Below are 27753 nucleotides of genomic sequence, written 5' to 3'. Positions count from 1 at the left end.
GGCCTCGCGGCCTCGGCGCGCTCCCGGGAGACGCCATCTTGGCTTCGGATCGAGCTTGTGGAGTGTTCGGATGCGGTGGTGAGAGCAGGAGCCCAGTGGGGTGGGGGCTCCTGGAGGTACGGGGGAGGAGAGGGGAGGTCGGCTGCTGGGCCGCTGCGGCCTGCCGGGCACTGAGGGCGGCCCGTGGCGGTGGGGACCGCCGAGCCCGGCCGCCGGCGAACTCGACGCCAGGGTTAGCTCGAGCAGCCCTCGGCGTCAAGCCCCTGTTCCTGGGTGTCTGAGTGACCTGGGTTGGGGGGATCGACCCTGGGAATCTCCGGGTGAGGGGTGCTCGGCCCTGTCCTAAGGGTCCCGGAGTGGGGGAGGGGGTCACTTCTGTTTTTGAGGAGCTTTTGGATGAGGGCTCTTGGCTCGGTGTCGGCGAGCTTGTGGCGTAGGGGCTTGGTCCTGTCCTCTGGGGGCACGAAGTGAGGGGCCTTGTCCCTGTCACCGCTTGGAGAGCCCAGGGTGAGGAACACTCAGCCTTGTTCTCAGGGAGTCTCGGGTGAGGGCCCGGGCCCTGTCCCCAGGAGCCCCAGATGAGGGAAGTTCATTCCCAGTGCTAAGGAGCTTGGGATGAGGGGGCTTGGCCAGCGTTTGGGGAATTTGGTCCTGTCGCAGGGACTCCGGGGTCGGGGGAGGGTTATGGCCCTGTCCAGAGGAATGGGGTACAGCCCCCTCCCAGGGTGAGGCAGGCGTGGCCCCCTGTCCTGGGGATGAGGGCATATGGTCCTGTTTCTGGGAAATCTGGGATGAGGAGTGGGCCCACGTCCTAGAGAGCCGGGCTGGGGGGTGGGGGGTGGCCCAGGGCACCCTGCCTAGCATTCCTCTGACACTTCCCTGCAGTGGGCAGCAAGATTCAGACACGACAGCAGCCGGATGGAGCACTACCGGAAGGCTGGCTCTGTGGAACTCCCAGCACCTTCCCCGATGCCCCAGCTACCGCCTGATACCCTGGAGATGCGGGTCCGAGATGGCAGCAAAATCCGCAACCTGCTGGGCCTGGCGCTGGGGCGGTTGGAGGGCGGCAGTGCTCGGCATGTGGTGTTCTCAGGTTCTGGCCGGGCTGCAGGCAAGGCTGTCAGCTGTGCTGAGATTGTCAAACGGCGGGTACCAGGCCTGCACCAGCTTACCAAGCTGCGCTTCCTGCAGACCGAGGACAGCTGGGTGCCAACCTCACCCGACGCAGGCCTAGATCCCCTCACGGTACGCCGCCATGTACCTGCGGTATGGGTACTGCTCAGCCGAGATCCACTGGACCCCAATGAGTGTGGCTACCAGCCCCCGGGGGCACCCCCTGGCTTGGGCCCCACACCTACCTCCAGCTCTGGCCCCCGACCCCGAAGAAGGGCTCGAGACACCCGGTTTTGAAGACCTGCTGGCAAGCTGTTCTCGAGGCCTGAATGTCTAGGATGGCTGGGCCTTCTTTGAGAAGCCTCTGTAACTGCTCAACACCCCCAACAAGACTTGAGTCTACAGAAGTGGGCCTCCCTGTCCTGCTTCCACTTCCCTCTGGCTTGTGGAAACGGACTGCTATGAAGAGTGACAGGTGTGGTGTCTCTGCCGGGTTCTGGATTGCCTTCTACCTACGGTGCCTCTGATCTACCTTCTGACAGAGGTCCAAGGAGTGGGTTAGGAAATAAAGGTTCTGCCCATTCGTCTGATGAGCCTGTGCTTGGCCTACTGTGTGGAGGTGGGATTAAGGGAGTGGGAGTCCCTGCTCTTGACCCCCAGGAGCTCACAGGCTAGAGACAGGAAGGGTAGGCTCAGGTTGGTGCTGGGAGGATCTAGAGTCCATAAGAAGCCTCAAGCAGTAACCTGACTGTGTCTAGACCCCTGGGTGGCTGGCTGCTTCCTGTTTTGGGCTGGTTTAAGGACTCTGCCAGGTCATTTTTCTCCATCTGCAGCATATACCTCATTTTATTGCACATTGCAGATAATGCATTTTTTACAAAGTGAATGTTTGTGGCAAGCCTGCATTGAACAGGTCTGTCAGTGCCATTTTTCCAGCAGCGTTTGCTCATTTCGTATCTCTGTCACATTTCAGTAATTCTCACAATATTTCAAACTTTTTCATTATTATTATATTTGTTATAGTGACCTATGATCAGTGATTGTTGATGTTACTACTGTAACGCACTGAAGGCTCAGATGATGGTTTGCATTTTCTAGCAATAAAATATTTCTAAATTGAGGTATGTACATTGTTTTTTTAGACATAATGCTATCACACTCTTAATAGACTACAGTGTAGTGTAAACATAACTTTTGTAAGCACTGGGAAACCAAAAAATTCATGTGACTCGCTTTATTGAGATCTTCATTTTATTGAGGTGGTCTGGAAGTGAACCCAAAATATCTCTGAAGAATGCCTGTATTATAGTATAGTGGTTAAAATCATGGTCTTGGGCACCAGGCTGCCTGGATTTTAATCCTGGTTCTGCCACTCACGAGCAAGTTACTGCTGTGTGACCTTGGGCAAGTTACTGCTCTGTGCCTTAGTGTTCTCATCCATGAAACAAGTGCTCACCTCGTAGGCTTGTTAGGAGGATTAAATGTAGGAATATACATATGATTCTTAGATACCACCTGGGCCTGTATACACTCAGCCCTCCATATCTGTGGGTGCAGAACTCGTGGATACAGAGGGCTGACTGTACTACATCATTTCATATAAGAAACTTAAACATTTTGGTAAAAAAAAAATCCATGGGGGCTCCTGGAACCAATTCCCTGAGGATACCGAGGGATGACTGTAAATGTTAATTGCTCTCATTATTAATGACTCCAGCTTACAAATATGCCTTTTCCTTAAAAACATAACCTCAGTCCCACATTTTCCCTTCCGGTCTCATCCTTTCCTTTTTACCCCTTGCTGTTCCTTTTCTGTCTCATCTTGGCCATAGACTCTCAGGTTCACCATGGTCAGGTCAGGGGCCTGAGGAGAGCGGTGAAGATTGCACTGGTAGCCAGTGGGGTACAGGAACCAGAACAGGATTGTGGGCAGTAGTAGACTCAGTGAAGAGTTGAGTGAATTGCGTCTCCCACTGGATTTTAAGGTCTTCTCCGTTGTGTCCAGTAGCCTGGGTGTCCAGTCACCAGGAAAGCACAAAGTTCGGGCTCTTCTGGGCCCATGTGGCAGGGTGGGCACAGCAGTTTGAGTGTTGAAGTGATAGGCTGAGGGGATAGGGCCAGTAGGGGCTTAGAGCAGGGATGAGGAGACCACAGGGCCAGCAGGCTGTGGTCAAAACTTTGAACACTGCATCTTTTGCTTTCTGAGGTCAGTTGCCCAGAGTGGAGGGGTGGGTGCTGGAGATTCAGGGGATATTAGGAGAGACAGGAAACCCTCTCAGCAGCTGCCCAGCTGGGCCTCTCAACTGCAGAGGGCCATGAAGCATCTAACGCACTCCTTGAGGCTGTGGTCATGACTTCGGTGTCTTGCTGCCAGCAACTGTGTGGCTTCTCCCCGTTCTCTTTGTGGCTAATTCAGGGTGTTTCTTCCCACCCAGCTTCTGCATAGTGCCTTTTCGCTGAGCGTCTCCACTTGAGTGTCTTCTACTGTCAACAACTATCTGAGTATCATTGGTCTCCAGAGCTCTGGGACCAGGCTTCTTGCAGACTATTGATCTGTGGCTCAGCATCCCATCCTGACCTAGCCTGCTGTGGCCTGGTGGAATGATCAATGGAATAAGCATAGTGACCTGTGTTGAGGGAATGATTCAGTAAGGTGGCATCACAAGCTCTGGGAGTCCTAGGATGGGCTCCCAATTGGGCAGCTCATCATTAAGGCACCACCTGGGGTCTCCAGGGTGATGGCAGGGGTAGTGTGGAGGGAAACTGAGCTGGGGTCAGAATCCCTTGGGAAGAACAGGATCTGCAGTTCAGAGAATCAGGAGATAGGACACAGGCTGAGGGAGAGATGGCTAGGTTCTGGGGCCTTTTCTCTGTTTGACCTCTACAGGGCCTAGTTGGGGCCTACAGGAGGAATTGCAGGGAGGGAGCCAGAGAGAGGTGAGGCCTTTAGAGTCAGAAAGCCTGACCAGGCTTAGGAGGGAGGGAGCATAAGAGTTACGTATAATTGCTGATTCAATTTCTTTACTTCCCACTTTCTCCTTAATTCACTGTAGTATGGCTTCTTCCTCCATAATCTCTTAGAAAAGGTAAGGGCACAAAAAGTAAGGAAGTGGAGATAGCTTTTTCAAGAAACTATTGTGATGGGAGGGGAGAGGTGACTGGGATACAGAGAGAGTTTTATTTATTTGTTTAATGAATTAGCAGAGACTTGTTTGTAGGCTGATGGGGGAAGCCAATAGGGAAAGGGATTAAAGGTGCAGGAGATTGTGGCTAACTCAGAGTGAGACTCCTGGGGGAGATGAAAGGGAGTGGGCCTTGGAGCATGGAGGTATGGCTGTCACAAAGGGAAGAGGAGAGCAGACTCCCTGGAACAGGAGGGAAGGAGTTGAGGATGGCTATGCCTGCAGATGGGTGAAGAGGTAAAGGTGGGACATAAGAGAATTCAGAGTTCAGAAGGCTTTTAATCTCTTGAAGCAGGAGTCCAGCTCTGCTGCTGAGAGTAGAGCAAGGAGGCTGGTGAGATAGTTGTTGCAATTGGGAAAGATACCTAGGGAGGTACAGGAGGATGACCAGTCAGGGCTAAAAGCCCAGTTGAGGCTGATGATCATGAACTTGTAATATCAGTCAGGGTGTGTGCGCTCCAGCAGCACCCACGGGACAAGTGAAGACTCAGAGGAAGCACTGTTGCATTCTTGTACTAGGTTAAGATGGGCAGAAATGATGGAAGAATAGTGAGGAGACTAGCAAGAAAGTGTATGTGGTGAAGGCCCAAGGAATCCAAACTGGGTCAGGAAAGAAGTGAAGATAGAAAGGGGTAGGGGTCAGTGGCCTAGACCCCATGAAAATGGGTGGGGTGGGGTGGGGTGAGGTGGAGTAGATGAGAGAACTGGGATAGGGTATCATAGCTGTACCAGTTTCTAGGGCTCCCATAACAAAGTACCACCAACTGGGTGGCTTAGAACAACAGAACTGTACTGTCAGTTTTGGAGACTAGAAGTCCAAAATCAAGCTGTCAGAGCCATTTCCCTCTGAAACCTGCAGGGGAATCTTTACTTGACTCTTCCTAGCTTCTGGTTTGCCAGCAGCCTTTGGCCTTTTTGGCTTTTGGATGCATTACTCCAGTCATCCATCTTCACACTGTCTTCCCTTTGTGTCTGTTTCTGTGTCCAAATTTCTCCTTTTTATAAGGATGCTGGTCATATTGGATTAGGGCCCATCCCAATGACCTCATTTTAACTTGCTTACCTCTATAAAGATCCTATTTTCAGATAGGGTTACATTCTGAGGTACTAGGGCTTAGGACTTCAATATACTTTTATGGAGGCATGCAATTCAACACAACAGTAGCTGAAGAATGAAATGGAGTCAGTGAACTTGAGAGTTTTACGAGCTGACAGGACTTGCTAGCGGGCATGAGAGTAGATAGTTGGGTGGCCTGGAGGGAAAGTCACTGAAGATGAGGTTGAGGAATTAAGAGGCTGGGGAGGACAGTACGTGGAGGAGGCAGGGAGCAGCCAGGATAGAATGTGCTGAGCATTCTCACTACCTGCCTTGGAGGTGGCATGTACGGCGAGTCCCCTTGAAGTGGGGCCTTCAGACCAATATGATAAGGAGTTATATACCTCCCATATGCAAACAGGCACCAAGTCCTGACAATTTTGCTTCCTAGGTCTCTCTCCATTCCCACAGCCTCTGCTGATTTGTGCCCATCATTGTCTTAAAACAGTCTCCTTGTTGGTCTCCCTGCTTCACTCCCCTCTGAGCTGTCCAAACCAAGCCAGTGGCTGTTGCCTTTGTTTAGAATGCCCTTCTGCCAGATACCTGCATGGCTGTCTCCCTCCCTCCTTTAAGTCTTTGCTCAAATGTCACCTCAATGAGGCCAACTTTGACCACTCCATTTAAAACTGCAGTCAAGTACTTCTGATATCCCTTACCCTGCTTGCTTTCTTTTCTTTTCTTTCTTTCTTTTTCTTTCTTTCTTTCTTTCTTTCTTTCTTTCTTTCTTTCTTTCTTTCTTTCTTTCCTTCTTTCTTTCTCTTTCTTTCTTTCAAATATAATTTACTTCTTTAATGCTTTTGTTTACTGTCTGTCTCCTCCTGATGAGAATGTAAATTCCAGATGGGCAGGAATCTTTGTTTTGTTCAGTGATATAACCTATGGATGTTGAACATTGCTTGGCACATAGTAGGTGCCCCATAAGTATTTAATAAGTGAATGAATATTGAGTCTCCAAGTGTGAGGCTAAGCCTCTGGGCCATACCCACATCTGTCATTCTTTTGTTCCCTTAGTCTCTCCATGCCCAGATTAGAAGACAAGATCCAAGTTCATTCATTGGATGGCCTTAAAGGATCCCCTTTATTGGTCACTTACATGCCACAGTCCATCTTCAGCTTGGTCCCCTTGGACTCTGGGCTCTGGCCACACTAACTCCTCACTCTTCCCACTTGCCATGAGATTTTTCTGCCTTCTGTCTGCTTAGAACTCATCAAGATTGTTCAGAGGATGCCAGTGGCACTCTGTCTTCAGGGCCTACCTCCTCACTCTCCTCTTGTTTGCCTGGAACTCTGGGATCAGGCCTGATGCTATAAGGCATCACCACTCCCAGGTGATGTCTGGCTGCACTTCTGAGTCTGTCCACAAGATGACAGCATTTGTGAAGAAATGGCCCATCCCTTCCCTTTGTAGGGTCTGTGCAGAGTCGGGACACAGGGTAGTAGTGGCTTGATATTTGGCCTTCAGTAGACTTAGTGACCTCTCATTTATTCAACAAATAGCTAATTATCACCCATAATGTGACAAATATAGTCACTGGGCTCGGAAGCTCCAGCCCCATGAGGGCTATAAGCCATGTATATAGGTGATTTCATTATTGGTGCGGTAAGTATAGAAATTAGGGAAGCTCATTAGATTTCAGGAGTTCAGAATCCCTCGTCCAGTCCTTAGGGACAGGCAAAGCTTCAAAGAGAAGGAGGTAATGCCTGTGTTGAATCTTGAATAAGAGCTTTGACTTCCCTGGCGGTACATTGGTTACATTCCAACGCAGGGGGCACCGGTTCCATCCCCTGTTGGGGGAACTGAGATCCTGCATGGGGGAACTGAGATCCTGCATGCCGGCACGGACAAAAAAAAAAAAGCTGGAAGAAAAGTGGAAAGGACATTCGGGGTGAAGGGCAGGCATGAGCTAAGGCACAGAGGTGAGAAGAGCTTAGAGATGATCACTGGAGCATGAAGTTCAAAGCGGGGAGTATGAGGAATGAGGCTCAGAGGAGGGTGGGGTGCTGGACTGGAAAGGCCTGAGTGCCTGGCCAAGGAGCTTGCACTTTTTCTTGAGAGTGATGGAGGTCTCTGAAGGCGATAAGGAGGGAGTGATGTGGGATATCAGATTGATGTTTCAGAGGGAGCTCTGGCTGCTACAGTGTGGAAAGTGGATTGGGGACACAGGGCAGGGAGAGCAGTGAGGAGGCTGCTGCAGGGATCCAGGGGGAGATGGTGAAGCCAAAATTATGGCTGGAGACGGCCCTGGAGAAGCCCCTCCCAGCCCACAAAAGCTTTCAAGGCTTGGCACTTTGAAAGGGTTCTTGGCCCTAGGCAGCCTCTCCCCTGCCATTTGAGCCACCTCAGCCCTTCTGTTCCTGAGACTCCTTTGGGCTCTATCCTAGCTCCTCTGGTTATTCTGGCTGGAACCAGGTCTCTGTCAGTTTCCACGTGGAGGCCGCAATGTCCTAGGTCCCTCTCAGTTGGTAGATCTGTAGCCGTCAGCTCAGCATACACGCCAGTCCCTCTGAGTGTTATCCCTTCATGCACCTTCTTCTTTGACTCCAGATGGGAGTGTGACTGAGGGGCCTCCTCCACCAGGGAGCCAGGGTGAGCACTGGTCACTCGCTGCCATGCCCCCTCCACCGGAGTTCATGTGCGCACATGTGAGTGTGTATGCAAGTGCATGCATGTGTACTGTCGGCAGGACTGATGCCGAGGGAAGGGCATCCCTAGAAAGCAGAGGGGCATCACCTGAGGAAAGGTCTGGAGGTAGGAAGTACAGGGGGGGTGTTTGGGGAGCAGGGGAGATGTTGTTAGCAGGGTCTGGCAGGGACGGGTCAGGGCCTGCGAGGTTGGGCCTGGAGCCATGACCGCATACTGCCAGAAGGGGGCGCCACAGCCAGGTTTTGAGCAGGGATTGAGAGTCACCTTCATTCAGTCTCATGAATATGCACGGACCTGTTGAATTATGCAGATAGAAAGGATGTAAATGTATGTGCAAATTTGGTGCTGCCCCCCCCGTTGCTATGGAAACCAAAGAATAGCAAGTGGGGGGTCCAAACCCTAGGGAGACCAGGCTGGAGAGACTGGAGACCTGGAGACTCTCCTCTGTCGCCTGCTTTCCCCATTCCTGCTGTTTTGATCTCATTTTCTGTCTCAGTCTGTCTCCCTTTGCCTTGCTCTCTCTCCATCTCTCTGCCTCTCTCGATATTTCTCTCTGTCTTCTCCATCTCTACTTCTCCCTCCTAACTGTTTTTCCTTTCTGTCTCCTAGTCTCTGAGTGTCTGTGTCTGTATATTGTTGACTCCATGTCACAGTTGCTCTATGACTCAGACACTGTTTCTCTCTGACTCCATGTCTCTCCCTATCTTTGTCTCTGTGTCTTTAATTCCACAGCTCTCCCTCCTGCATCTCCCTCTCTCTGTGTCTCTGACTCTCCCTCCTTCTGCATCTCTCTCTCTCTGTGTCTCTGACTCACATCTGTATTTCTCTGCAGCTCTATTTTTGTGTCTGACTCTGTCTATTTCTTGGTCTCTCTCCCAGGTTCTCTCTCTCTTCTCTTTTGCTCTGTCTCTCTGAACCTCTTATCCCAATGCTTGTCTCCATCTGATGGGAAGGACAGGAAGCTGCACATCTGCCCTTGCCTGATGGGATGCTCCACCCCTGGCCCAGCTGCCCACATGTTCAAGGATTCCTAGGCGCTCTCCCCACATAAAATCCTGTTTTTGGTCTGGCCCTGTCACAGTGTTGCCACAGGATCCCCGTGACAGACCCAGGCTGACTGCCAGGACACCAGGGCTCCCAGCCTCTGCCTGCTGTGTGACCCTTACTTGTGTTTCTCCCTCTCTGGATCTGTAGCCACAGCTCTCTCTCCTTGAAGCTGGTGGGTACCTTGAGGCAATGATGTGCTGGGAATAGGGAATTGAGAGACAAGTCTTAGTGGTTCACCCATCTGGCCCTCTGCCCAAGGGCTGACTTGAGGGGCCTGGTGGGGCCCCAGGTATGGGGGCGTCTGGGGCTAGTTGAGACCAATCCTGGCCCCCAGAGAAGACTCCTTGCTGAGCCACAGAGTCAAACAGCAGCCTTGCCACAGCCTATCCATGCTCCTGCCTGCTGCAGCCTCAGCCATCCAGTTCCCTGTTTGGGGTCTTTTGTTTGCCTCTCCTTCATTTGGTTTATGTTTATAGAATACCTATTTCACAGGTGCCTTCTGCCTTCACAGATAAACAGTGATATAGAAGTGACATCTGGACTTTTTGTATCCCTGCCTTCCCAAGAAGGGGCTGTTTGGTCCAAGTGAGGAGCCTAGACTCTTCAACCCCCAGTTTCCTATCCCTGGTGGCCTCAGTTTGGGGGTGCAAGAGTCATGGATCAAGGTTAAGAGAGACAGAGACACGCCTCCATACAGTTTGGAATGGGGTATGGGAAGCTCAGAACAGGACTTGGGGTGAGGGAGGGCCAGAGTGTTTTGAGGGCAGGTAGACCACCCTATGTAGAGGTGGAGGGCTTCCCCTTTTGGTCCTGGGCTCTGGGCAGCTTGCCTTACCTCCAAGCAGGCTCTATATATGGCGGATCTGGCTTAGGCCCAAGTACAGGGGTGGCCAGAGCAGTCAGGGCAAGTCCCCCCTCCTCCAAGAGGCTGCCAGGCTGAGCCCCCAGCAATCCTGCCCCTCCAGAAAGGACACAGACACAATCACTCTTCCCACTAACTGTGATTCACCCACGTTCAGGCCCGGGTGTGATCCCGCTGCCAGGAATTCCATGTGTGAATTCAAAACCTCCCCAGACACCCCACCCCACTCGACCTGGGCCAGTTGTGCCAACCCGGCTTGGAGCAGGGTCAAACAGGGTTGTCTGGGGGGCTGCAGGCAGAGCTGGACACGGGGAGAGGACAAGGGGTCAGGAGAAAGGTGGAGAGACAAAGACTGAGAGACAGAGAATGAGGTAGCTAGCTAGATGGAGAGAAAGACTGACAGACGAGACACAGAGAAGGGATGGGGTGAAGCCAGAGCCAGAGGGGGCTCTAGTACCCACCAGGCTGGTGCTTGTCACTTGACTGGATTATCTCATTTAACTGAATCTTCACAACAGTCTTAGGCACTAGGCATGATTATGATCCCATTTCACTCCTGGGGTAATTGAGGCACAGAGACATTAAGTCACTTGCCTGAGGCCCCAAAGCCATTAAGTGGTGGAGTAAGTATTTGATCCCTTCAGTCCCTCTGAAGAGCCAAGGAGAGAGGCAGACCTAGTGACAGGTGGAGACAGACTCCCACAGCAGCACTCCCAGGGAATTTGGGAATCCTGGAATCATCAGGCAGCTGTGCAGGCCGAGGGCCTTCCCATCAGGCCAGCAAACATGCGGGCGGCTTCCTGTCCTTGTTGTCGGAGATAAGGACTGCGACAGAGAGAGACATCAGAGCAGGGAGAGAGACGGAAGGGGAACTCTGGGCCACAGAACTTATGGGAACTTCCTTCTCCCTGCCACCCTGGGGTGCAGCCTGCCCTGCTCCTGCTTCACATCCAGCCCAGCCAACACCTGGTTCTGGTGGGGCCCAGGCTTGAAGACTCCTTCTTTCTTTCTCATGTCCTTGTGGAGCATGCTAGTTGAGAGGCACTTCTGCCCCACATCCCTACCTCTCTCTTTTCTTTCACTATTGAGAAATCCTTCCCATTGTCTTACTTCAGCCCCCTACGATAGCTTTTGCAATAAGAGATCAAGATTAGAATTTGGGGATGGTTTGATATGGGGTGTCAGCCTAGTATACACTGAGGTTGCCTGAGCACACAGGGGAGGTCCCCGAGGGCTGGCCTTGGTTGCCTTCTGGTTGGATGCCCTTTCTGGTTGGTATGGGGAAGAGGATCATCGGCCCAGCCCGTGGGGACCTAGAGGGCTGAGCTGTCAGCGGCAGGGAGGATCTGGCAAGAAAGAAATCAGGAGCTATCCCGGGGGAGCTGGGGAGTCAGCGTTATGGTTTCTAATGTCTTAGCCCTGGTTTCAATTACCCCCAGGGTCTCCAGGGCTCCCTGACTTCTGTGGGCTTCCGAGCTCAAGAAGGCTCAGGACCCTTCTGAGAAGACCAGAAACCAGGGACTCCCGTATGGAAGTGTGGAGGCAGGGGAGCTTTTCCGTTCTCTGCTTCCCCTGCGCTTGGCTGAGAGGTGCCAGACCAAGTAGGGCTCCGGGACAGCAGGGAGGCTGGGGAAGGGGGGCCCACCCTCCGCTCACAGGCCCCTGTGGAGGGGCTACCTCAGCCAGCTCCAGAGCACCAGCTTGGCCCCGCTGGCCACATCCCACTCCTGGCTGCTAAAGCCCAGGGCTCTTTCTCAGCCTCACCAGACTCCTATTTGGTCCCGTGACAACCCTGACTCCTGGCTCTCCCTCTGCTTCTGGGGCTAACCCTTTCCCTGCCCTGTCTGTCTTTTAATCATGCTTCCCAGGGTTTCAGCCTCAATTTTCTCCTCCCCTCCCCCTCGTCACTCCCTTTCCCTGCTGCCTGATCTATCTTGTCCTCTTCCAGCACCCTCATAGTGCTCAGGTCAGTCTGAGATGCTGATGAATGTCCGTGCAACCAGCACGAGCCAGAGTAGAGGGCCCTGGGAGCTGTGGAAGAGAGACTGCACACCTCCAGCCGCCCGCCCTCTCTCAACTTCTCTGCCCTCTCCATCCTCGCCCCTGCTGGCTGTCATCCCACAGACGCTTCAGCTGGCATGTCAAGCCCCAATCCCCTCTCCAGCTCTGTGCCACTCATGCCAAAAACCTGGGAGTCCTCTGTGCTTTTGTACACAGTGTTCCCTCTGGGCCTGGCACACAGTAGGTGCTAATAAATGGCTGTTGAGCTGAATTTAACTCAATTTTCCCTCTTGAACTCCTCCGCTGCCTCTGTCTGTTTCCCTGGGGCTTGGTGTCTCTGGCATTCAGTCTCCAAATCTCTAATCTTTGTCTTCTGAATCACCACGGTTGAGTTTCTGGGGGGAAGTTTCTCTATTCTCCCTCTGCCCCAGGGAATCACAGGGTATCCAGGAATGGAGCTGTGGGAGACGAAGTCTTGGGGCCACATGGCCCTCAGTCTGGTTTGGAAATCCCAGACTTCTGATCAGGGAGGCAGCTCTACAGCAGCAGGGATCAAGGTGCGCTGGCACTGGACAGGGACAATCCTTTAAGGACATGTGCTTCCCCCATGAAGAATGGGAGGTGAGGGAGATCAGGGCTCACAGGAATAGGGAGAGAGAGGGAGGGAGGGAGGGACTTTGTGTTTCTGAGCAGGGAATTAGTTTCATGCAAATTTTTGCAACACAAGATGAAAAACTTCATCTGTGATTGTGTAAGTTTGTGTTCTTGCTCCCATCTTCTGACACACAGAGCTGCTAACCCCTAGTTTCCCTGTCCTCCCCTGTCCCTCTCTCCCCAACACCTCTGGATCCTCTACCCCCTCCCTGACCATCTGCTTCTCTTTCCAGACAGCCCGGAGCCTGGGATCACCTGGGGTGAGGGGCCTTGGGAGAGCCGACCCCGGACTGAGTGTCCAGGGGTCCTGTTCTCTGTGTATAGGGCAACATGGGGGTGCCTCCAGGGGCCATGGGAGCAGATGAAGAAGATGAATCTGAGTGCCCACCCTCTGTCCCCCAAAGCCCTGCACCATCTCTTCAGCCCCATGGCCCTGCCCCGATCAGGCTGGAGGTCTCTCTCCCACGGGTCACTGCAAACACCTCCTCCCCAGCTGTCCCACCTCTAGCCTTAGCCCTTCTCACCACCCTCTACCAGCAGACTCAACTTTCTCGCTAGAAGGCAAATCTGGTTCTGTTCCTCACCTACTTTATGCCTTTCCAGGCCTGTGTGACCTTGGCACCAAAGGCACTTCAGGATGTGGTCTCTGAGCCACTCAGGATGCCTCATCCTTCTGCCTTCTAGGTTTCTGCTTAAACCCTTACTGGATACCAAACCCTGTTTCCTATCCCTCGAGGCTGTGACCCATTCAGATAGGCTCCCTCTCCTGTATCCTGGGACTCTACTCCCCCAGGTTCTGCTTGCATCATTCATTCATTCACTCATTCAACATTTATTTAGACCTATTTCACATGGTAGGAGCGCCTGTTCTGTGCCAGACCCAGCTCTAGGTGCCTGGAGGTGGAGGCCACAGGGCTGCCCTCATGGAGCTCACAGGTGCCACGCAAGTAACTAGGTAGGTGAACATCACACTAACTGCTCTAAGGAAAAAGTATGGCACTCTGGGGGAGGGCAGAGGGGCTTAGTCTAGGCTTCTCTTAGGTGACATTTAGGCTGTCATCTCTTCCCTGAGGGGCCTGTGGAGTCAGACACGGCACTGTCACATGGACAAACTAAATACTTACCTATTTTTTTTAGTATCCATCTTACCTGACTAGAATGTGAGTCTCATGAGGGCAGGAGATTTTTTAAACTTTTTTTTTTTTTTAGGCAAGAAGTAAACAGTAAAGCACACAAATCTTAAGGGCACAACTTAAATTTTGACATATGTATGTACACTCTTGGAAACCTCCCACTCCCCCAGCAAAGGTAACTGCAGTTTCAGCTTCTATCGCCATAAATGGGTTTTGCCTGTTCTCCAGCTTTATATAAATGAAATCATTCAATGCATACTCTTTTGTGTTTGGTTCTCTTTTTTTTTTTTTCCTTGCTCAACATTCGGCTGGGAGCTTTATCCATTTCTGTTGTGTGTAGCTATAGCTGGTCCTTTTCCCTTGCTGTATCTATATCACAATCTATTCATTCATTTGGTTGTTTCCGGTTTGAGGTTATAATGAATAAAGCTACTAAGAACACTCTTGGTGAACATACACAATAATTTCTTTTGGGTATATATCTAGGAGAGGAATTGCTGGGTCATAGGCTATACATATGTTTAGCTTAGTAGATCCTGCCGAACAGTGTTCCAAAGCGGTTGTAACGACTTATACACCCACCAGCAGTGTGTGGAGTTTTAGTTGCTCCACATCCTTGAGAGGGAAGGGATTTTTGTCTATTCGGTTCATTACTATATACCATCTCTTAGATCAATGCCTGGCGTATGCTAAGTGCTCAATACATATTTATTGACTGCCTTATGAATGGAGGAGCCATCAGCATTCCTGGGGTCCTGTTCTGGCTCTGGCACTAACTTGCTGTATGACTCTGGGAAGGTGACTCCCCCCTCTGAGCTGTTTGCCTGTCTGTAGCATAAGGGGAAGGACCCTGGGGGCTTTGCCTTCCAGCACCAGCTGGGTGCTGTGAAAGCTGGACACCTGTTCATTCATTCACTCCACTTGTACTGACGAACATCCTTTTATATACCAGGGTGGTGAAGGTGTGATCTGTGACGTGCCACGGACAACCTCTTTCGAGTCAGTCAGCCAGGACCAGGGGTCACTGCCCATCTTATCCCCAGCTCATTCTCCTGGAGACCGCTCGTCCTCTCTCTGTCCAGCCCTGACCCCAGGGGGAGGGGCTCTGGACTGAGCCTGCAGATGGAAAATGTGATTAATAATCAAAAAAAACATCCAAGAGGAAGAGACCAGGAAAACAACTTGGGGAAGGCTCCTCGCCCAGGGGAGGGGGGCCATGTCCTGGGCTTTGGGACAGCTCCGGCTGCCCTCCCGCCGCCCTTTCTGGGAAGCTGCCACAGGAGTGGTTGATTTTAGCCAAAAGTGAAAAAAAGCCACCCTAATTATTTATGAAAAAGATGCCCCCTCAATGTAAATTACACTTCCCCTGGGAGCTGCCCCCTACTCTGTTACTCACCTCTTAGTGGTACCCCTGCTTGGTCAGGCTGGGGGGCCCTGGAGACACTGGGCTGGGGCAGAGGAGGAATTTCAACATGAAATGTTTTGTTCATTAACAGAGAACATAGGGGGAAATTCCCTTTCTGCCTGGGCCTGGGCAGCCCAGGCAGATAAAAGCTATTGTGAAAAATTGAGTCTGGGCTGCAGAGTGGGGTGAGGGTTATGCTGGGGTGGGGGTGGGGGGTCACAGACAGTCTCTCCCTTTCTCTTAGACTCCTGACTTTCAGGAGCTTCCTGAGCCTTAATCCTTCCTCCTTTCAGGGATTTCATTCCCAATGTCTCAGGTTGCCCTCAAACTTCCTTCTTAGCAAAACAGGAGGAACTGGGGTTAGACTGGAGTTAGAACTTCCAACTAAGGAGGAAGGAAAGATATCAAAGAGAGGGAGGGGGGCCTTGGAACTATCCAGATAATTTAGAATTCTGAAAGAATATGTTGGGATCGGTAGGCAGCAAATCTGAGGGGGCCTGGAGCAGGAGTGAAAGCATCTCTATCTCTCAGTGGCTTTAGAGAACCCCAGGGAGGAAGAGGAGATGGCTCCAGAGAACTCCTGGAGTATTCAGCAATTCCAGGCTGACTACTTAGGCACCAACATTATGGCTTCAGCTCTCACCCATTCTCTACCTTTAGGGGATCTTTGCCCTTTTCTGGTGCCAGAGATTAGAGGGTTCGGGGCACACTCAGGTGGCGATACAGATGACAGGATTCCAGAAGGGGGTCTGCAGGGAGTGTTGTAAGTGGGGCCTAGATGCTGTCCCGGGATGTGTGTGAGTCGTCTCTGGGGGGCTGAGCTGGACCCTGAGTGTGTTGGGGGGGCGTGCTCTGGGTCCCCCTCCCTGGCTCAGCCTGGGGCTGTGTCGGATCAGGTTTCTCGGCGCCTGGAGCCTCTGCGAGGCCGAGCTGTTCCCGGGCCCCAGCCAAGCAGCCCCGGGCGCTGGCACTGCATGAGGAAGCAGGAGGGGGGTGAGGGGGAGCGAGGAGGGGGGCTGTGAGGGCGTTTACGTAACCGCCTCCTGGAGCCCGCCCGGACCCGCCAAACGCCAGTGTGGGACTCCGTGTGATTGAGAGCGTGTGTGACTCTGCGTGTGTGCCTGTGTGACACGTGGTGTGACTGAGTACATGATTGTGTGGGTGACTGTGTCTATGTGTGGTATGGTGTATAAGTGCGTGATTCGGGGAGTCCCGCCCTTCTGAGACCTCTAACCCCCAGCCCCAAGCTGGGGTCCCTGACTCCCAGTGTGCCATAGTGAGGTTCAATATACAAGTTTGACTCTTTGAGGCCAGGTGTGTGACTTTACATAATGTGTGTCCGGCATTTTTTTTAAAATTTATTTTATATTTGGTTGCGTTGGGTCTTTGTTGCTGCCCGTGGGCTTTGCTCTAGTTGCGGCGAGCGGGGGCTACTCTTCATCGCAGTGCACGGGCTTCTCACTGCGGTGGTTTCTCTTGTTGCGGAGCACAGGCTCTAGGTGCACGGGCTTCAGTAGTTGTGGCACGCAGGTGCAGTAGTTGTAGCTCGCGGACTCTAGAGCGCAGGCTCAGTAGTTGTGGCGCTCTGGCTTAGTTGCTCCGCGGCAGGTGGGATCTTCCCGGACCAGGCAGGGCTCGAATCTGTGTCTCCTGCGTTCGCAGGTGGATTCTTAACCACTGCGCCACGAGGGAAGCCTATGCCTGGCATTTGTAGGTGAGATAGAGGCTCGTGTGAGTGTCTGTGATGCTGGGTAGCCAGGTATGTGCCTCACGGTGGACCTTTTTGATGGCATAGCAGGTTAGAAATAAACACCATTTCCCGAAGGAGTACTGGAAAAGGTAGGTGGGGTGGGGGCTCTCTTTCCTTGAGGACAGCAGGAATGGGGAAGGGTCCTTGCTACCCAAAGGCTTGGGATGGCACAGTTATCTTCTGGGGAAGGGGGATGGGAGGTGGTTCAAGTTAAGGTCACTTGCCAGGGTGGAGCCAAAAGTCTTTCATGGTGGGTGTAAAATTCCAGGAAGTTTTACAAAGTCAAGGTTCCAGGGAACCTCTCCCCTCCCCAGTTTCCCAAGGCCTTCCAGAATTATCAAATCTGGGATAACCATCACTTGCAGGACACTAGGGCTCTGAACTGGGGGCGTTATTTCCCACTGCCCCTCATAGGAGAGGCAGATGGTGAAGATGGGGTAGGGCTGGGAGAGGGTGTCAGCGAATTGGGGTTTGGCTTAAGGATAGCGGTGCCATGAGACAGAGGGGGGCTGGTGCAGAGCTGGGGATACTGGGGATAGGGGCGCCTAATAAAGCTGGAGAGGAGACAGGGCCAGTTCTTGCAAGGCTTTGAAGAGCCGCCAACAAGGCTTGGCTTTGCCCCAGGGAAATGGGGTCCAGGAGGGTTCAACACGGAAGCTTAGAAAGCTCAGAAGCTCATGTGCAGATAAAGCATTGGAGCCAGCAGGAGCAGAAACCCACGAGTAATCTGTTGCCCCAGCTGAGATGCAAGGAGAATCGCTTTTGGACCAGGCGGTAGCGGAGGGAGGGAGAGGGGGGCCGCACCCCGGTTGCTCAGTAGGTGGGCGCTGCCTCTCTGTTGGAGCCGCAGCTTGAGAGAGAACGCGCGTCTCGCACCGCCCGCCAGGTGTCGCTGCGGCCCTGGGGAAGCGGGCGCGGCCGCCGGGTACTGAGCCGGGAGAAGCTAGAGATCGACCGACGCCGGGATCCGGTCCGACGTACGCCTCTGGTCCTGGCTAATCCTCTGACACACCGATTTATCCGGCTGCCAGACCCCGGTTGCCCCGCAGGGACCCTGCCCCAGCACCCGCGGACTTGGGCACTGCCGTCGGCAGCCCAGGCGTCCCAGGTGGAGAGGTGACGTTGGTCCGGGGCGGAACTCCCCACTGCTCTCAACCTGGCAGAAAGAGGCTGAGTCCAGGACACGGGGGTATCCGGAGGTCAAGTCACCCCACCCGCAGATCTCGACGCCCGTCGGCGCCTCGAGGGGAGGGGCCCCCCCGCCCCAGAACCCAACCTCTCCCAGGCCTAGTTTCGGCGCCGGGGGAGGGGTAATTCCGCCCCCCCCCAACACAGATTCTGTCGCACCGTCTCTATTCCTTCCTGGTGCCCACCACCTCGTCCCCGCCCGCGGCCTGGGTACTTGGAAGCTCCGGGCCCGGGGAGACCAGATAAAGGACACCTACTGTGGGTGGGGGTGAGCTGGATCTCAGCTGGGCGCCACTATTTCTCTGTGTGTCCCTAAGCCCCAGCCGGCTCTCTCTGAGCCACAGCCCCGACTGACCCCTGCCGGTTGCACTGAGGGGATTCTGCGGCCACGGAAGTGAAAGTGAAAAGCCCGGGCAGTGGCGGGAAGAAGGTTTTTCCTCTGCAATGGGAGTCCCTGAGGCATTTGTTGGGAAAGGGCCCGGGCGCTCTGGGCAGCCTACTAGGGAAGGGTGTGAGGAAGCAGCGAGATACTTCCTTCCCCGCTCCCCGCCCCCAGGCCTTGCGCAGCTCCTGGGAGGGGCTAGGAGCAGGGATTATGGGTCAAAGGTCAGGTGAAAAATCCGTGGGGTGGGAATGGGGGCGGGTCACTCGTTCTCCGCCGCTGGCATTCACCCTTTCTGTTGCGCTCTCCTGTGGCCTCAGAAGGAGTCAGGTTGTCTAACCTTAATCCCCCATGTAATAGCCAGACCGGAGGCGCGGGGGCCAGTGCAGTGAGCACACCCGCCCCTCAGAGGCCCAGGCTGCGAAGGGAAACTCGAGGGGTGAACCTCCAGCGCCAAACTCTGGCACTCGCGCTCCGGCACTGCAGGTCCAGGCATAAAGGGCGCACCCTCCCTAAGACCCGCATCCCATTGGCGGTCACTCCTCAGGCCGTGTGTCCAGGGGTGGGGGGTGGGGTGAAAAAGGAGAGGGTAATTGTGGCGTGTCACCGGAGACTTGGTGGGAGGCAAGGGCCTAGGTTCCCAGCCTGGTCCATGCTGGGTCATGCGAGCAAATAGCCTCCTCCCTTCAGCGCGAGGGGTGTAAGTGTCTGTGCCTGGGCGGGGTGTGAGGTGGGGTCGTTGTTGGGGGGCGATAGGAAGAAGGGAGGCGCGGAGACCTATGGCCTACCCTGACCAAAGTGGGGCCTGGGGGCCCTGGCTCGCGCTCTTCTCACGGAGATGCCGGCCAGAGGACCCCGAGAGTTGGCCCGGGGTGTGCCAGGGTGTCGGTGCGAGGCAGTCAGGGCCTGAACGTGCGGGAGTGTGCGCAGCGGAGACCTGGCCAAGGCTGAGTGAGCGAGTGAGTGTGAATGAGCGACCCGGGGGGACTGGGTGTGCGCCCAGCGGCCCTGGGGGAGCCAGCGGAGTGGGTGTGGGTGTGTGTGCGTGCGCGTTTTTGAGACCCGCGGTCGGGGCTGCACATGAAGCGCGGGGACTACAGCAGTCTGGAAGGCGTTTCCGAGAGAGGGCGAATGCGAGGGGGCCAAGCGTGCCAGTGCGGGCGAGTGTGCCCGCGGTGGGGAGGGTGCGTGCCAGCACGAGGCGAATGGGAGCGGGGGCTCACAGGCCTACGCAGGATGAGTGTGCCCGCTCGAGCGGGCCGCGCGTGCCAGGCGCGGGAGCGTGCCAAGGCGGAGGCACGCGGGGGCCGTGGCCGGGAGGGGGTCGTGGCGCGCGGCCGCCGAGGCGCGGGGAGACCAGGCGGGAGGGGGAGGGGAGCGAGGGCGCGCGCGGCCGAGCGGGCGCCCGCGGTCACATGGGCGAGGGAAGGAGGGAGGGAGCGCGCGAGGGAGGGAGGAGGATGGGGGGGTTAAAGCCGCCGAGCGCCGGGGAGCCGGTGCAGAGCGGGCGGCGGCGGCGGCGGCGGCAGCGGACGCGGCGGCTCCAGCCGGCGCGGCGCGGGGCTCGGCGGCAGGATCTGGCAGCGGTGCTAGCTCCGCGCTCCCTGCGTCGCTCCCTGCCGGGAGCGGTCGAAGGTCGAGGCGCGGAGCCCCGGCGGCCCGAGGGCGCGGTGAGTACCCAGCGCGGAGCGCGCGCGGCCGGACCCTCAAACCCTCCGGCTGACCTACAGACCCGCGGCCCTCGTGCGCGCGGGAAGAGGGAGGGGACGTGCATGGGCCCGAGACCGGGGGGGAGGGGACAGGAAAGTTCACGGGAAACTTTGCCCGTAAACTCGGGGGCGGGGGCGCAGGAGAAGCTGCCCCCCACGTCCGGGCGCGCCGGGGGTTGGGCGTGGTGGGAGGGGGGGGGCGGACAATCGGCTGGCGGGAGGTGGCAGGGGCCAACTGCCCTAGCCTCCCTGTTCTCCCTCACCGCTCAGCACCGCGCGCAGGGTCTGGGAAAATTACGGAGCTGGGGGGTCGCAGTGACCCCCGCGCGCCCAGAGGCGGCTTCTTTCTCCAGCAGAAATCTGGACTTCAAAGCGCCCAGGGGTGTGAATGGACGGTTGCGCGTCTGCCAGTGTATGTATGTCCGTGTGAATCCGCTTGTGTGTGTGTGTGTGTGTGTGTGTGTCAGCGTGAGCCCGCCTGTGGTTTTCTCGTGAGTCCGCCTGGATGTATCTCCATTTAGTGGGTCTCCTCCAGTATCTCTTTGTAAGTGTTCCTGTGTTGTGTGTCCGTGTGGGTCCGCCTGTGGTGTATCCCCGTCTCTTTGTGAGTCCGCCGGTGTGTGTCTCCCACAGTGCGGCTCTACATGAGCCGGCCTGGGTATCCCTGTATTGCTCGGAGGAGTGTATCTCCCCGTGCGTGGGGGCTGGGCCGCGCGGAGGTCACCAGACGGACAGCTCTCCTCCTCGCCTCCTCTTCTCTCCTCTCCCGAGCCTCTCCTCTAGCGCTCCCTAGACCCCCTCCCCCCCTTCAGTAGCTTCAGGCGGGTAGGACTATTTCACGCCTTGTTGAAAATTCAGGATTTTCTTTCTCTTTCCGTCTAGTCTCTCTCTTTGAGAAGCCTCTGTGTGTGTCTGTGTGTCTGGCAGCTTGTCTGCAACACTGGGTGTGTGTCTGCATGCCGCTGTAGGAGTGTGTCTGCAACACTAGTTGTGTTGCCTGTAATACTTGGTATATTTGTGTCTGTGTCGGTAGGGTATTCGTGTGGCTGTAATCACTGAAGTGGTGGGAGTATGAAATGCTGGGTGTGTTTGTGCATCTGTAACTGCTGTTTGTCCAGGGGGTCTGAAACACTGAGTGCATTTTTGTGTGTCTAACTCTGGGTGTGATGGTGTACCAATGTATGTACGGGGGTGGTGGGACTTGAACAATTGGATATTCCTACGGCTGTAGGGCTAGCCGGGGCTTGGCGGGTGGAGGGGGCTGTGTCTCAATAAACTGCGCATCCCTGCTCCACTGCCAAAACCCACACAAATCTTCTGGACTGGTTCTTAGGGCTCCTGGTCAGGATCAGTGACATGCAGCCAAAGTTCACACTCCATCACAGTTAATACTCCAACTGGGACCCTGAGCCTTATGTGAAAAGTAGGAATTTAAAGTTAATACTCAAGACTTCTAGGGGCTCTGGAATTCATCCTCAGCTTTCCTCTGGGACACTTAAACTCATATGGACGTGCACCAAGAATTACACCAGGACAATGGACTTGCACTCAGATTCACACTTATGTTCTTGTCATGTCCAGTGATACACTTCAGTCCTGTAGTTTACACTCAGACTCACATTGGGACTCTAGGCTCACACTTTAGATTCACATTTCTGTCCTGAGGCTCATAGGCTAACATTGAGACCTAGAGCCCAGGCTCAGAACACACTGGAGGCCTAGGGCTCACAGTGGGACTCACACTAGGACCCTGGAGCTTTCTCAGATTCACGCATTCTGAGGCTCACACTCAGACTCACATGGAGAACCTGGGGCCCACATTTGAACTCAAGGACTCACGTAGGACACTGGGGATGATACACTCATGCTCACATCAGTTCACCCTCAGATTCACACTAGGACATGCAAGATTCTCACTTCCATCCTGGGATCACTTAGGGACCCAGACTTATAAAGGGACCCCAGCGCTCACACTCAGACTCACATGGGGAAACGTAGCTCACATTCAGAAAGCCGTGAAGACCAGGGGCTCACATTCACACGAACACTAAGTCTCTAATGCCTATACTGACTTGTTTGGGAATCCTGGGGTTCACAGACTCCTACTTCCGTCCTGGGGCTTACAGTCACATGCACACTGGGACCTACATTCACAGTCAAACGTATACTTGCCTCTTGGAGTTCACACTCAGATTGACATCCCTGTCAATTACATTAAACTTGCTTCCATCTTGGGGCTTGTGCTCAGACCCACACTAGGGACCTAGGGCTCACACTCAGACTCATGCTTGCACCTTGAGGCTTTCATATTCACATGGGAGCCCTGGGGTTCACACTTAGAATCACACACAGTTACCCTTCCATCTGGGGCTCACATTCAAACCCACATTAGGATTGTGTTCACACTCCCAGTGGAACTTAGAACTCACAGTTAAATACACCCATGCTAAGGTGTGTCTCAGGGAAGTTGGGGACAGGAACAAGATCTGTCCTCTCCAAAGGTGGAGAGGGGAGGAGATAACATGTTTGGTCACATCTCTTACTTGGGTTGTGGGCTGATGGAGGGGGCGGTGGGAAACACTGACCCAGTTAAATTTTTCTGCCTTTTCTTCCAGAGGAGACTAGGCTCTCACAGCAGGAAGGTTGAGTGGCTCTTTTGGTACAGGGGTGACATGTACCCTTAGAGTTCCCCATGTACATCCCCCTTAAATAGTTTTGGGTACCCTTCCTGTGATAGAGAGGGTCAGGTATGGGGAAATGAGATTCATGTCCTCCCAAGGCATCTCCCCCATCCCAATCATCCTTAGGTTGGGAGAGGTGTGAAGATTGACTTGGTGAGGGGTAGACCTCTGGCTCCTTTGACCTTTCCAGGTTGGTGAATCTCTGATTCTAAGGGAGATGGTAGCCCCAGATCTGTGGTGAGAAGGTGGCTGGAGGAGGAGACTGGACTGGAACCCACCCGCCTCTCTCTCCTCTGCCCTGGCTGGAAAGGGGTTGGACCAAGTTATGTTATATCTCACAGTGTCTCCTGGAATGCCTGAGTCCTTATCCTGTCTCCAGGGTATGCCCAGCGTTCTCCACTCTGCTTCTTCCCGAAAGAGCAATAGCCCTGGGGAGGGGGGGCAATTGAGTCAGGTTGCAACCAACCTTAGGCCTGCACCTGCCTTGGAGACACTGCCGGGGGCTTTATATACCTTCCCGCTGTGGAGGCCAGTGGGCGGGGCTGCTGAAGTACAGGAGCACCCCTTGGGAGCCAAGAAGTAGGGACCTGGCCCTCAGGCTCAGATGGCTAGGCTGTTAACTGCTCCTTGTCCCAGAGGGGGACACGTGCTCTCCAGCCCCCCTATGGGGGTGGTGCGCTCGAAGGCAAAGCACCCTGCTCTGCCGCCCCGTGGCGAGCTGAAGTGTAAATGAATCGGAAACAGATGGAGCGTATTTTCTTTGAAATGCAGATGGTTGTGGGGGGGAACCCTGTGTGCCTGGTTGGGAGGGGGGGCGTCCCAGAGAACAAGGAGGCTAAGAAGAGAGAGCTGACCCCTCCTCCAGACCCGCTGTGGGGTTGGGGGGAGTGGTGGAGACCTCAGCTGTGTAAACTCCCGTGGCCCGGGGTGACCACACCCACCCTGGCTCCTGGCTTCCTGTGGGGAGGGGCTGGGGAGCCTAGTGGTCCCTGTGAGCTGAGAGCCCTGAGGTCGTCACCCCCCTTTACCTCTGCAGAGGGCAAAGAGAACCCCCAAAGCGTAGGGCATGCTGGGTTTGGGGTCACCAGAGCCAAGGAGTGGGAGGAAGAGCTGGGGCAGATGTGGGGAAGAGTTAGACCCTGCTGCTGCGGGGAACCAGCTCCCAGAAGCTGGGGCTGGAGCTACAGTGGAAGGAACTGAAGTTAGACTACGGTGGTGACTTCTGGGCAGTCCAAGGGCCCGTCCTGGGGTTTAGGAATGGACTGAAGCATCCTCAGTCCTGGAAGAAGTCAGCATGCCCCACCATACGCTACCTGTACTTCCTCTTCACAATACTCACCAAGGCTGCATAGTAATTGCCTGTGAACTCTGGGACCTAGGGACTGGGGTCTGCTTTGCTTACCATCCACCCACCCTGCCCCTGTCACAGACCAGGGGCACAGTGGGGGGGCACTGCTGAGTAAATAATACATCTTTTTCTCTCCTGCCAGACTGAGTGTTGTTGGTGGGCAGGACCATGTCCCTAACTCCTGGCACAGGACCTGGCAGGGATTAGGCACTCAGGAAATGTTGAGGAATGAACATTGAGTGGGACAGACCATGGGGAGAGGGGACTCTCTGGGGTTTGTGTCTTGAGACCCAACAGCCTCTGTTGTATAACCCTGTTTGGCTCAAAGGACCCCTGAGTGATTTGCAGCTAGACTAAAGGAAGGACTTCCCTGCCTTCAGGGAAGGAGTGCAAAGGATAGGCAGCTTCTTCCTTGAAAAGGTCTGGACTAGGTGAGACTGGGGCAGGGCAATGACCCTGCTTCTGTGGCAGAGGTCAGAGGTCACCTCTGTCCGCTCCTCAGCTTCAGGATTTTTCAGAAGATGGGAAAGTCCTTTTCTCCCCACGTGGTTGTGAGCATGTCATGTCCCTTGCTCTCTCTAGGTCTGGGTTTCTTGGACTGTAGCTAAGGCAGTGGACCCCATGTCTGAGCCTTTGAGGCTGGGTTCCGAGTTTGTTTAGCTGCTGTGGGCACCACGGACTGTCTGTATTGGTTATTAATGTCTGTCTGAGAACACAGGGTTCGGATCCTAAAAATACCCTGTCCAGCCAGAGCCAGGGAGTTGCTGGTGTGGGTCAGTGTAGCAGTGGCTGCATCTTGATGGGATAGGCACAGAGGCACGAGAGACTGGGAGAGTGTGGGGAAACTGAGGCAGCATGGGCGAGAGTTGCACAGGAGACAGAGCCTTTGTTTTATCTGGAACAAAGGTTTATAAAATAGTGGTGCCGCTTAGTCAAATGATGGCAACATTTAGGGTAAACTGTTACCCTGCACTGCAGAGAATTTCTTTCTCAGAGAGCCTGGAGATACATCTGATATCAGACATAAAAATCGAGTAGTCAATAGTACTCTAATAGTCATTTCAAGTCCAGCTTCAGGATGTTCCAAAATAGTGTGTGGCAAAGAACAAAATCTTCCCCAAGTAGCCTTTTCTGAGCCACTGCCTCCATCCCTACCTCCTAGAGCTCTTCCTTGCAGCCCAAGACCCAATGAGGTTCTTCCACACCCTATTCTATAGGTCCCCACCTCACTTCTGACCCCCATGCCTCTGTGTAGCCCCTCTCCCCCAGGAGAAAGGAACTGCACAGTGGGCCCCAAAAGGTAAGAAGAGCCCCAGCCTCTGAGGGCAGATGTCACGTGACCCTGGCCGGTGAGCTGACCTTTCTGGGCCCCTCCGTGAAATCGCGAGATGAGTGGCTGGGCCCTGGCCCAGGCCCTGAGAGAAGGCGGTTTTGGCACCCATCCAGGTCCTTGACGTCAATGACTCTCCAAATAATGGAATCAATATTGGGGGGTGGGGGCCAGCGTGAACCAGGCCCCAGCGATTAGAAACAGATCAGCACAAACCCGCAGCTGATTCTGATAGAGCTGCCTTGGAGAGCTAGGGTGGGAGGCCTGGAAGGAGGTGGACCTGGGGGGGCTCAGGAATGGAGGCGGAGCCATGGCGTGTCCAAAGCGTGAGAGTACACAAGTGGGCAGAGACTTTGGGGCTGCCTGGGTTGGAATGATGGGGTGGGAAAAGGGGGGCTGTCCTGGTCCCTTCCTCCTTTGAGCCTGTGGGGTTCCGAGGCTGGGGAAGCTTTGTGAATGGAGACTTCTTTCAGCCAGTGAGTGATGAAGAGTGGGCAAGGGGAGTCCAGAGTTCATTTTTCTCTGTGTCCCCAGACCTGGGCCTCTAGGCCACATTAGGGGTTACAGGTTATACCCAGGGAAGGGGGGAGAGTTCTGAGTGAGACCTAAGGGAAATGACCTTTTGCTTGGGAGCATTGGGCATTAATCCAAGATAGAGAAATGGGTATTCTCCCTCAGGTTGGGAGTCTGGTCTCCTTCCCTAGCCCATGTCCTCTCAGCCCTGTAGAAGACAGCAGGTGAGGATGGAGGGGGCCATGGGGTCCACAGGGGGCTGGCCTGGTGGCAGCTGACAAAAAAACAGGAAGAAGGGCTGGGGGAGTGGCTGTAATTACGGGGCATTTATTATTAATCAGATGAAATTGCTGGAAGCAGCTGGTGTAATGTGTGTAGCGATACAGACTCTGCATGCCCCCAACACAGGCACACTCGAACGCACACTTACACACGTACCACACACTGCCTGAGTCTTGTTTGTTTTCACAGTTTTCTTCTTGTGAAGGTGGGATGGTTCCATACGTGTCTGTATGTCTGCGTCTATCCTTCAGTGTTTTTTTCACGTCTGCCTGTATCCTCCTCTCCCTCTATTGTCTCCTTTTCCCACTGTCTCTGTCATTCCTTGGTCCCGTGTGTCTGTCTCTGTCTTCCTCTCTTTGGGCCTCCCTATCTGTTGGTGTGTCTGTATCTGTTACCACCAGCCAGCCTGTCTCTAACACCTTGTTTTCGTTTCTGGCCATCTCTCCCTGTTTGGTGGTACCTCTGCCTCTCTGGGCAGGGTTGGATGACATGGAGTCCCTTTCTCATGGGTATGTGTTTAGGCACTTGATCATGCCTTTGGCAGACACATCTGGGACCTGTTTTGGCGGGGAGAGGAGCAGTTGAACCCTGAGAGTCTCCCGGGGTCTTGTAGACGTCGAGGGCTCTGTTAAGTAAGTGGAGTCCTAGAAGCAACAGTGACTTTCAGAACAGCCAGCTTTCTTACCAACTACCAGTCATGTGACTTGGGGCAAGGCGCTTTTGTTCTCTGAGCCTCAGTTTTCTCATCTGCCAAAACTGTGTGTTAAGTCCTCAGCATGGTATCTGGCTCATCAAGGACCCTGAGCAAGTGTTAGCTGTTCCTATTGTTATTGGGAAAGGCACTGTGCTGGTGGGAGAGAGATCTGCAGAGGCAGACTGGTATAGCAGAAGGGCTTTGGAGCTAGACTTGCACTCATATCTATGCTCTGGAACGGATCAGCTGTGTCGTCTTGGGCAAGTTAACCTCCCCGAATCTCAGTTTTTTCAGCTGTCAAATGGGAATAATAGTAGAACCTACCTCACGGAGAAGTCATGAAGATTAAATGAGATCATGCATATAAAGTGCCTAACAGTTCCTGACACGTAACAGATGCTCAATAAATCGTAGTGGTGATGAGGAGAAAACAGTATGATGGTGGGTGTTTATGCCCTGCTGGGGGCCATGGGTCTCTGTATGAGTACGCATGGGAGAATGTGTGTGACATGGAGGTGCTTGTGTCTGTGAACTGGTTGTGGGGATTTTGGATTGTCTTTGGGTGTGTATCTATGTGTGGTGTCAGGCCACTGGCTTCTGGCCTACTTTTGTCCCTGTGGTTCAGAACCTAAGGTCTGCAAAGGGTGCTGCAGGGAGTCTGGACCACTCCCAACTTTTTCTCTTCTAGACACTTCCCTGCTGCCTGCCTCAGTCTCTCCTTCTCACAGTGGGGTTGTGA

The 27753-nt window shown here is 54.2% G+C and overlaps 2 protein-coding genes across 6 annotated transcripts in view; both read left to right on the top strand.

Moving 5' to 3' along the window:
* Window positions 1-6: 6 nt before the first annotated feature.
* Window positions 7-2225, top strand: RPP25L (ribonuclease P/MRP subunit p25 like). Of its 3 annotated transcripts, none has more exons than XM_060013498.1 (2): window positions 7-78; window positions 886-2225. In XM_060013498.1, the coding sequence occupies exon 2, from the start codon at window positions 919-921 to the stop codon at window positions 1408-1410; it is 492 nt and encodes a 163-aa protein (XP_059869481.1). In that variant the 5' UTR covers window positions 7-78; window positions 886-918; the 3' UTR covers window positions 1411-2225. The 3 variants fall into 3 exon arrangements, with proteins under 3 accessions (XP_059869481.1, XP_059869483.1, XP_059869482.1); XM_060013500.1 differs by having other exon boundaries at window positions 55-116; XM_060013499.1 differs by lacking the exon at window positions 7-78 and adding an exon at window positions 157-507.
* Window positions 2226-18833: 16608 nt separating this feature from the next.
* CNTFR (ciliary neurotrophic factor receptor) overlaps window positions 18834-27753 on the top strand; it is a 39203-nt gene continuing 30283 nt past the window's right edge. Inside the window, exon 1 of one of the 3 annotated variants that reach the window (XM_060013495.1) lies at window positions 18834-18943. The gene's annotated coding sequence lies outside the window, so the exon portion shown is untranslated. Of the gene's footprint in view, window positions 18944-19935; window positions 20128-27191; window positions 27456-27753 lie in introns of those variants that run through there. The other 2 variants (XM_060013494.1, XM_060013497.1) reach the window with 2 other exon arrangements.

Source organism: Delphinus delphis, chromosome 6, assembly GCF_949987515.2.
Source record: "Delphinus delphis chromosome 6, mDelDel1.2, whole genome shotgun sequence".
NCBI lineage: Eukaryota > Metazoa > Chordata > Mammalia > Artiodactyla > Delphinidae > Delphinus > Delphinus delphis.
This window is presented reverse-complemented; position numbering and strand designations above follow the sequence as displayed.